This window comes from Anolis sagrei, chromosome 11, assembly GCF_037176765.1.
Source record: "Anolis sagrei isolate rAnoSag1 chromosome 11, rAnoSag1.mat, whole genome shotgun sequence".
NCBI lineage: Eukaryota > Metazoa > Chordata > Lepidosauria > Squamata > Dactyloidae > Anolis > Anolis sagrei.
Genome location: NC_090031.1, coordinates 17336862 through 17347500, shown reverse-complemented (window position 1 = coordinate 17347500; position 10639 = coordinate 17336862). Strand labels below are relative to the sequence as shown.

Sequence of the window (10639 nt, the reverse complement as noted above, 5' to 3'; positions counted from 1 at the left end):
ATCAATCTCTGCAAAGAGCAAAAAAGCAAAACAAAACAAAAAAACAAACACACACTTCCAACTATAATAAATAAATAAATGATAAATGATAAATTTTGGATTTTGTCAGGTTTTACAATGTACTGTAATGTAATATAGCTGAGTCATGCACTGCTAATAGGCTTCTATTGGAAATACTGAGTCATGCATTAACTGTTTATAGGGAATCATTTGGAGAATGTGTTCTGGCCTAGTCCAGGTGATTGTGAATGATGCAATCCTGGGTTTGAGTTAAGTCAATGAGTTGGGAACCAATCAGAGATTGCTATGTGTAAATGTACATAATTGTATATAAGGAAGTCATATACAGTGTATATTTCTCTCCTTGTGGTGTGATGCTGTTTGCCGAAGGCTCGGTGTAATTGATTAAAGGAACCTGTTGCTAAGACAAGATATAACCGTGTGCTGTGGTAAGTTTGTAGTGTCATCTAGATTGGAGGTGAAAACAATAGTAAAACTGACAGTGGCCGGGCATGTGCTCAAGTGCCTGTAAAAAGGTTCCAGAGTGACTGCAGTTTGTGGGAGCAGTTGACTGAAAATACTGTGCAGGAAGAAGCTACTGGAAAGCGCTGAAGTTGTGCAACTGATCTGCTGCTGAATTGTGAAGATAATCTCAACAGATTTTTTATGTAGTATTTTGATCAAAAATAACTTTTCTTTAAAAAAAATCCTAAAATTGAAAAGTCATCAATAATGCACTCAAAATTCTCATAATCTCACTCAAGTGAATGTTTTGTTTTGAAATGTGAAATGTTTGAAAAGGCTTAATTTGTGTTCATTTTAATTTAAAGCAATGTTATCTCAATATTATTGGAACTGTATGTGTATTAAGGCAGACATGAATAATTGCCTGTATGTAAGCCACCTTGAATCCCCTTCGAGGGTATAAATAGGGTAAATCTATATAAATAAAAATGCCATGTTAGTTTGCCGGATTAACATAACTCAAAAACCACTGGACAAATTGATAGGAAATTTGGACACAAGACACCTATCAGGCCAACAAGTGACCATTGAAAACACTGAAAAACAAAACGGAAGGAATTTAAAAAGCCAAAGAAGCAAGATAACTTTACAGCGCATGCGCAAAAACAACTCCCCCTGGCAAACAAAACACACAATAGCATATCCACACTCTCTTCTGGACTACAGCTCCCAGCATCCCCTTTAGGAGAGGAGGAGGATCCAAATGCACTACTTCCAAGATGTAAGCTTTCTTCTCCTTGGATCTTTTTGAGAGCATCCCAATCCCTGCGTATTTCTGATTTCCTATTCCTGGACTGCAACTCCCACCAATCCTCCAGGTAGATAGCTTACATAGAGATAGGCAGGTAGGTAGATAGATAGATCAGAAGGACTGCTGGGAGTTGCAGTGCAAGAATAGGCAGAGAAGGAAGAAAGGGAGGAAAGGGAAGAGGAAGAGAAGGAGAGAATGAAAGAAAAAAAGGAAGGAATAAAAGAGGGAGGGAAGGAAGTAGAGAAAGGAAGGAGAGAACGAGGAAGAAAAGGTTGGCCACAGCAACGTGTGGGCAGGTCCAGCTAGTAAATAATAAATAAATAAATAGGGCTGAGCTTTGCTCCTATTTGATTAACGGGATTGATTATTCGGTGGAGGACAGCAGGGGATGGGAAGACGCAGGTCGGCAAAAGGTGTTACCTGTGCAGCCTGTTCCTTTTTGCGGCGCTCCTCCTCCAGCAAGCGGCGCTGCTTCTTGGTCAGGACCTCGATGAAGCCTTCGCCAGCCATAGGGAGACCCCCCTCGCCCTCTTCCTCCTCCTCCTCCGCAGGGCCTGAGAGGCGGCTGTCCATCAGGCCGCCTGCAGAAAAAGCAAAGGAGGTCACCAAGGAAGGAGGAGCGCCTCTTCCCAGCCATTCCCCGGCGCAAAGGGAGCCCCTCTTCCCAGCCATTCCCCGGTGCAAAGGGGATGCCACAACTCACTTCCGTAGCCAAGCTCAAAGGGCGAAGAGGCGCCCTCCCCTTTCTCTGACTGAGACGCAGCTTTGGCGTCCGGCTTCTTTCCCACTCCGTCGGCATGAGAACCGTAGAGGGAATGACTGCTCCCAGAGCCACCGGCCTCCAGGCCTTCCTCGGGAGATCTAGAGAAGGAACAGAGGGACGAGAGCCATGGCTTTAGGTCAGGCCTGGGCCAACTTCAATGTCTACAGATGCAGGTGAAACATCTGGAGAAAATGCTGCTCAAGCACACTGGTCATATAGCCACTGGTCATATAACCACACAACACCCCAGTGATTCCGGCCGTGAAGGCCTTCAACAATACAGTAACAATACTATTTAGGACTAGAGTACAGAGTTCCCTTACTACTTCGCTGTTTGATTTACGAGGACTCCCTGTTCCGTGGATTATACAGGGTTAGTCAAAATGAATAGGCCAATAAGAAAATTAATTTTAGACGAATGTATGTTTATTGTAACCAAACTACAGCTACGTATCGACAGATAAATTATCAAAGTTTTGTCTCACCTTCAGAGATGTTCGTAGCTGTGGTTTGGTTACAGTAAACATACATTCGGGTACAATTAATTTTCTTATTGGCCTATTCATTTTGACTAACCCTGTATATCTATATATATAAAAATGCTCTGTGCATAATGAGTACCTTAAAAACAAAAGAACCAATGAATGAAATCACACCAAATTTGGCAACAAAACATCTCACTACACAAGGAGTGACTATCACTCAAAAAATATGATTTTGTCATTTGGGAGTTGTAGTTACTGGGATTTATAGTTCACCTACGATCAAAGAGCATTCTGAACTCCACCAATGATGGAATTGAACCAAACTTGGCACACAGAACTCCCTTGACCAACAGAAAATACTGGAAGGGTTTGGCGGGCATTGACCTTGACTTTGGGAGTTGTAGTTCACCTTCATCCAGAGAGCACTGTGGACTCAAACAATGATGGATCTGGACTAAACCTGCCACGAATATTCCATATGCCCAAATATGAACATAGATGGAGTTTGGGAGAAATAGACGTTGACATTTGGGAGTTCCGGTTACTGGGATTTATAGTTCACCTATAATCAAAGAGTGTTCTGAACCCCACCAATGACAGAATGGGGCCAAACGTCCCACACAGAAACACCATAACCAACAGAAAATACTCAAGGACATCCAGTCCAACTCACTTCACCAGGGCAAGAAAACGTAATCAAAGCCCTCCTGACAAAGAGCCATCCAGCCATAGATATACATAGATGATTCACACAGACACATAACATCATAGATTTGAAAAGGACCCCTGAAAATGGACAATTCTATGTTGCATGTCCCCAAGTAGGCAAACCAGACACTCTCCGCATCAACACTGACAAAGAAACAGCAAGAAATACTGTTTACCCACAAGAATAAAGAATTTACATATATTAGAAACCTATGCTTTCTCATTACTTTATTTTCCAGATCAACAGACTGGGCCACAGCAACACATGGCAGGGAACAGCTTGTGTGTGTGTGTGTGTGTGTGTGTGTATACACATACATACATTACAACGGGCATCAGAAAGGGAGGCTGGTGTGCAGCCCCTCGCGCACTGACACTTTTTTTTGCTCATTCCTTAATCTATATAAATAAAAATATAATGTTCGTTTGTGGGATTAACAGAACTCAAAAACCACTGGTCGAATTGACACCAAATTTGGACACAATACACCTATCAGGCCAACGAGTGCCCATCACTCATAAAAACACTGAAAAACACAGCAGAAGAGATTTAAAAAGCCAAATAATAAAAAATACATTACAACATTACATTTGCATTCGCAAAACCACATATACACACATATATATACCCACAAAATGCATAAACACAGACTGAGCCACAGCAATGCGTGGCAAGGTATTGCTAGTGTATAAATAATGTATAAATATTACATAAATATAAGTAATGTATAAATATTACAATTAATATAGCATCCCTACTTCACGGATTTTCACTTATTGCGGGTGGTCCTGGAATATAACCTCTGTGATAAATGAGGGAACGCTGTAGTTGCTTTCAAGATGGCGCAGAGTGAAACACTCTGATAACCTCGCTCCGTGGGTTACTTACTAAGATTTTCAAAAAACTAAGAATCCTAAACAGTCTGAAGGTCGAGAGATGTTAACATGTTAACAAGATAATTTCCTGACTTCTACGAAAGGGAGTGACAACTTATCTAAGCTAACTTGAAACCCTGAAGAATTATCAGAAGGTTGTTGTAGGTTTTTCCAGGCTATATGGCCATGTTCTGGAGGCAGTTTTTCTCCTGACGTTTCGCCTGCATCTATGGCAAGCATCCTCAGAGGTAGTGAGGTCTGTTGGAAGTAGGAAAAATGGGTTTATATATCTGTGGAATGACCTGGGTGGGACAAAGGACTTTCGTCTGCTGGGGCTAGGTGTGAATGTTTCAGCTGATCACCTTGATTAGCATTCAATGGCTTGGAAGTGCCTGGGGGAAATCTTTTGTTGAGAGTGATTTTATGTGCCTGTTTGTTTCCCCTCTGTTGTTTTGCTGTTGTAATTTTTGAGTTTTTTAATACTGGTAGCCAGATTTTGTTTATTTTCATGGTTCTCCTGAGTTGTTTTTCTACGGATATCTATGTCTAGGAAAAGGCTCCCCCCGCCCCTTCTTTACCGGATCCTTTCTATCCTTTACCGATCCTTTCTATCTACAAGCAAGAAATGCAGAGGCAAAGAGTTTTTACTCTTTTATATTTTTACCCTTTTTTTAAAAAAAGGATATGTTTTCCACCTACGCAACCGTGAAGCCAACAGGAAATTGAAAGTCACCTGGGAAGGTCAAGAGCTTGAACACCGTTTCCATCCTAAATATCTTGGTGTCACCTTAGATCGAACACTAGTATATAGGAAACACTGCTTGAACACCAAGCACAAAGCAGGTGCATGCAATAACATCCTGCGAAAACTTACTGGCAGCACATGGGGGAGAACAGTCTTAAAAGTCTCCAAAGATTTCCAGGGAAACAGCCCTAAAGCTCGAAGAACTCCAGCTGGAGAACATCTATGCCTTTACTGGTAGGTCCACTCGGCGTTCGAGAAGCAGTTCGACCCGGTAGTAAGAACATCAGCCCTGGCCTTGTCTTACTCAACTGCCGAGTATGGCCGCCCTGTTTGGCATAGATCTGCCCATGCAAAGCAGGTGAACATAGCATTGAACGAAGCATGCAGAATAATCACAGGATGTCTTAAACCTACACCTGTTGATAAACTACAAGGAAGTTGCTGCTAAATGTGGGAGAAATGAGGTTGAACACTGTGAAAGCCACCCACTATATGGCTACCAGCCTCCTCCCAGCAGACTCAAATCAAGGAAAAGCTTTATGAGAACCACCACTCCTCTTGGTGTTCCCCCAGCAACAGCAAGGGTAGCAACAGCTCTGGGCAGCTTCACCAGGAAACTCCAACTGGATGGCCCCCCACGAGAGAGGGTCTTCCTCCAGGGGCAAACCAAGAATGGGCAACTTGGAAGTCCCTGAACAGACTCAGAAGTGGAGTGGGCAGAACAAAAGACAACCTGGCAAACTGGCACAACCTAAAAGAATCCCACACCTTGTGTGACGGTGGAGCAGAACAGACAATTCCGCATCTGTATGCTTGTCCACTATGCCCTGCCTCATATACAGAGGAAGAGTTGTTGGAGGCTACAGACAATGCCGTTGCTGTTGCCCGTTTTTGGTCAAAAGGTATTTAGCCACTTGCACTCCTTCTATTTTTATCGGTTTTATACTAATTTATGCAATGTTTTTGATATGAAATAAAACCCTTATCGTACTCCTATTCTGGTTGCAGTTTTTAATCACTGATGAGGCATATTGGTTCTCTCTCTTTTAATTTGTAATGGGAAAAAGCAAGAGAGAATGTCCTCCCCCAGGCAAACAGAATTGCAAAGTAAGCAAATTGCTAAAGAATGGAGAGGTTACTCCAAAGGAGGATTCTATATCTGACCTTTTTTTTGCAGAAATAAGTATGAATTAATTCAAGACAACTCGGCCGATAGTTGCCTTGAAGTGTTAACTGAAGACAAGGGGAAAATAGACGTTGAAAGTAGCATTGTGATTAACTCCACGGAGCATAAGGAGTCTATATCTATGTGTTTTTAATTGCTTGTATTGTTGTTATTATTGCGTGTATTGTTGTGTTTGGGCTCATGTAAGCCGCAGCGAGTCCCTAGGGGAGATGGTAGCAGGGTACAAATAAAGTGTTGTTATTATTATTATTATTATTATTATTATTATTATATGTTTACGAACTGTTTGCTAAACAAATATTCTTCACTCTGGATACTCTAAACTTGATATGTTCCAAGCTAGAAAACATTCAATAGAAACTAGAATGTACTACTTTTAATTCTGCCGTGTTTCTGAATCCCATAATTTGGGAGTAACGCCAAAAGAGCAGCAAGAAGAAACAGGCAGGACCAATGGTCTAGACGACACTCAATTGCAAACAAAACAAGGATAACAGAACCTCACCATTCTGAAACAAAACAACTTAAATTCAATCCCTGTCAACTGGAATTTTGTATTTCACCAAACTCCATAAACTGGAACAGATGGGGTAACAAAAATCATATTTACAACTAGAAGTGTCAGTTGCACTTGTGTTGATAAATGGGAGCGGCAGCCCCAGACATTTGCAGTCGGGGGATCTCTAGAGAGAAAGAGAGTAAATGCCTTTACCTCCTGCCCCTCCCTTGTAGGGCTCCGTTCTGCTGGCCCTCGTATCGGGAGGGCCCTCCGCCCACGCTGCCTCGAACTGCTTTCTCCCCGAATCCCACCGGGTCCACCTTCCGGCTCTGCCTATCCACTAAAGGCCTCTGGCTTGAGAAGCTCCGCTTGGCCAGCTCCCTCTTCTCCGGGAGCCCACCGTCCAACATGGCCTCACCCTCTGAAGCGCCACCGTTGCGTCGGTCTCTTCTCTCACTGAAGTCACTGCTCTCGGAGGCCGTCTCCCACTCCTCGTTGGCGTGGTCAGAGGAGTTCTGTCCTGAGAGCTCCGGGGAGCGCTGGGTGGAGGGTCCGCTTCGATCCACTGTTGCCCCTCGGCTCGACCACTGACCGCTGCTGTTGCCGCCTTCTTCGGGGCTCCACTGACCCACAGACTCACGCTCCTGCCTTAGGCGCCGGAAGCGAGGGGGCTTGTCCTGTCGAGGGGGTCTCCTCCGGCGGAAGGGGCGGTTCTCCCCATTCTCCGCATCCCCGCTGTAATCCTCCTGGAAGTAGTGTCGCTTCTCGAGGGGATCCTCCTCCCCAAAGCTCCGCTTGTTGTATGTGTCTTGGCCATAGTCCCTCTCCGTGTGGCCCCTCCAGGCCCCGAAGCCATCCAGAGGCTGGCCGTTGCCATGGCCATATTCCTGCCACCCTCGCCCTTGCCACTGCGGGCCCTCTTTGGCTGCAAAGCCCCGTCGGCCGTAGCCAGAGTTGCTCAACCGCGGAGGCAGCGACCGGCCAAATGCCCGCGGCGGAAGTGGCGCCCTTGCTTTAGGGTCTCCCTCGTCTGAATAGATCTTGTTGGAGCGCCAGGAGTCGTGGGTGTCCCCCTTCTTGAGCCCGGCGGTGCCCTCTTCCGCCTCGCCGCTGTTCTCTGTGCCCCTCTGCCGGCGCCGCTTGGGCAGCTCCTCATACTCTGAGCCCTCACTGTGGGTCTCGCTGGCAATGCGACGACGCGGCTTCCCTCGCGGAAACTCCTCCTCTGCTGCTAAGGAATTGATCTCCTTCAAAGGCCGGCCCCGGCTGCTCCTTGGGACGCTGGGAATGGTGGAGGTGGCTCGGCTGATGTTCCCATTCACGGCTGCGTTGCCTCGCCCCCCTCTGAAGGTGAACTCCTTGAAGCCGCGGCCTCGCCCCCGCCCCCTTCCTCCAAAGGCCTGTTCCTCATCAATGAAAATCCAGTTGTTTCTCTTTGTCGGGGGCAAATCCCCAGGCTCCCGGGACTGATTCCTCCCGCTCTTTTCCTCCTCCTCCTCCTGTTCCTCCTGTTCTTCCTCCTCTTCCTCCTCACGGGGCTTCTCCACTTCCCGAGAAGGGCCTTTCTCCTCTGCCAAGCGATAATTGGAGATTGGAGGCAAAGCGGCAGGATCTCGGTCTCTGTTGTCCTCTGCTCTTGGAACAGGCACCGCTTTTTCCTTCACCTCTTCCACTTCTACTGACTTCACCTTCTCCAGCTCTTTCTCCTTCTCCTCCACTTTGAGAGCCTTCAGCACCGGCTTCTTGATGGGACCAGATCGGCGGGCCCTTCCCGTTGTTTCCGAGTGGCCGCCGTGCCGCGTTTCAGAAGCCCACCTGGTTTCGGCCGAAGCAGAAGCAGCCGGCTTCTCCGCAGCTTTCTCCTCCTCCTCGTCATCCCGACGAGAAGCCTCTTCCTCCTTTGACGATGACACCGCCACTTCGGAGGTCTTAGAGTACAGACCGGCATCCCAACCGTTGCACTCCGGCTTCTTCCCAGGCTCCATGGTGTTGCGCTCTTGGGATGAGAAACCACGATCCTGGCTCAAGCGTTGGGAGGCGGAGGGGACACAGCTCTCGTAACCGGCCTTCCTGTCGAAGGCATTCAAGTAATCCTCTGGCTCCTCAAAAAGGTCCTTCTGGGCCCGGAAGTTGTCATTCCTACAAGGAATAGGAAACCGGAAATAATAAGAATAATAAGAATAAACTTTATTTCTACCCACCCCATCTCTCTGAGGGGACTTGCGGCGGCTCACAACAATATAATAATACAAACACATAAATATGGCTTCTCATCCCAAGAGCACAACCCAATGGAGCCTGGGAAAGAGCAAGTTGTTGCACTCCAGGCCAGGAAAGCCTTCTTACTTTAAACACCATACAGCTGAGTAAAAATGCAAGCAGTTTATAGAAGATAATTAAAAAGCAGTAGCAGTAAAAAAAACACTCCATAAAAATCCAAGTAGGTAGAAAGATAAGCAGAAACAAATAGTTGAGGAAATTCGTTCATCAGAGTTCATGAAAAACAAATATAGAAACTCCAAGGTAAAACTCCAAAACGTGAATCATGAAATCAAACAAGGCACTTAACACACGACTCTATCCAAGGCAAGGCTTCCAAAGACCAGGAAAGACATCTTGACTCAATTCCAACATTGCTTCGTCTGACTATAGATTTTGTACTTGGCACTTTTATCCCCTAATCGGCCAGGAATGGATTTCGTTTCAGCCTTGATTCTGTTATCAATCTCTCTCTCAATCTGGCAGAATGCCTGAGAGATTGCTTTGTTTGCCTGTGCTGACTGAAAATATGCCTTCTATCTACTGGCACACTAATTTCTGCAGCTGGGCCAGGTGCCGAGCTCTTCTCTGGCTCAAAGTCCTGGGAATTCTCTGGTAGCAATTCAGGCCCTCTTCCAAGGACCATACCATCATCCCCAAACCCTTCAGGAACATTATCAGAAAAGACACTTTGAACAGGAATCCCATTGTCATTCTCTACATCTAGAGCAGGCATGGGGAACCTTTGGCCCTCCAGGTGTGGTGGACTTCAACTCCCACAATTCCTTGAGGCTCGGCATTCGCCCCAAAGGCTTACCTTGGCCCAACGAGGTTTGTTTGGCTCTTTTTCATGGAGGACGGGCAGCAAAGGGGGAGAGACGAGCGTAACGTAGCTGTGCAGATGGCGAGGAAGGATGAGGAGCCCACAGGCTGGCCTCGGAGGGAGAGAGCGGGCGGAAACCCCTGCGGGCAACGCGCCTCCTCGCCGCTTCGGCCCTTAGCAACCGCCCCGCATGGACCCCCTCCCTAGCTATAGCCCTTTCCCTCTAGCCTTCGCCTTCCCTTTTCCCCGACAAGCTCTGCACGACGTCACTCAGCCGGCGTCGTTGCTAAGGAGGGGGTCCATGCGAGGGAGGGGGTCCATGCGGGGCGGTTGCTAAGGGCCGAAGCGGCGAGGAGGTGCGCTGCCCGCAGGGGTTTCCGCCCGCTCTCTCCCTCCGAGGCCAGTCTGTGGGCTCCGCATCCTTCCTCGCCATCTGCACAGCTACGTTACGCTCGTCTCTCCCCCTTTGCTGCCCGTCCTCCATGAAAAAGAGCCAAACAAACCTCGTTGGGCCAAGGTAAGCCTTTGGGGCGAATGCCGAGCCTCAAGGAATTGTGGGAGTTGAAGTCCACCACACCTGGAGGGCCAAAGGTTCCCGACCCCTGATCTAGAGCAACCTCATCATTAGATACACGAACCTCAGAAACATCATTGTCATTCTCAACATCCAGACTACCCTGATCATTAGACACAATCACAGGCTGAACTCCAACAGAAGTTAGAGACACTGCTGAGAAACAAAACAAAGGGACCAAACTTCCCCATTTTTCCCATTTCTAATTCAAACTCTTAACTGAAAAAATGTAAACAAAACAATTAATACCTGAACATTCATAAAACACATTTGAACACATCACTACGCAATTTCTTCCATGTTAAAATGCACTTTCCAAATCATATTCCATTCCCTCAAATGGATTGGCCTCCTCAAATTTTGGGCCCATCTAATCAAGCAATTTTTTACAATTTCTGTTTCCGTTGTCCAATCCAATAATTTATCATATATTTTGGTTATCAGT

At 46.4% G+C, this 10639-nt stretch overlaps 1 protein-coding gene across 4 annotated transcripts in view; it reads right to left on the bottom strand.

The window, feature by feature from the left end:
* The window catches only part of PRRC2B (proline rich coiled-coil 2B), a 74797-nt gene that overhangs the window by 25738 nt on the left and 38420 nt on the right, over positions 1–10639 (bottom strand). For all 4 annotated transcript variants that reach the window (XM_067471968.1, XM_067471965.1, XM_067471966.1 and 1 more), the window contains exons 16-18: positions 6752–8677; positions 1980–2137; positions 1697–1857 (exon numbers count right to left, since the gene is read on the bottom strand). In XM_067471968.1, coding sequence (XP_067328069.1) covers positions 1697–1857; positions 1980–2137; positions 6752–8677 — 2245 coding nt within the window. The remainder of the gene's footprint in view (positions 1–1696; positions 1858–1979; positions 2138–6751; positions 8678–10639) is intronic.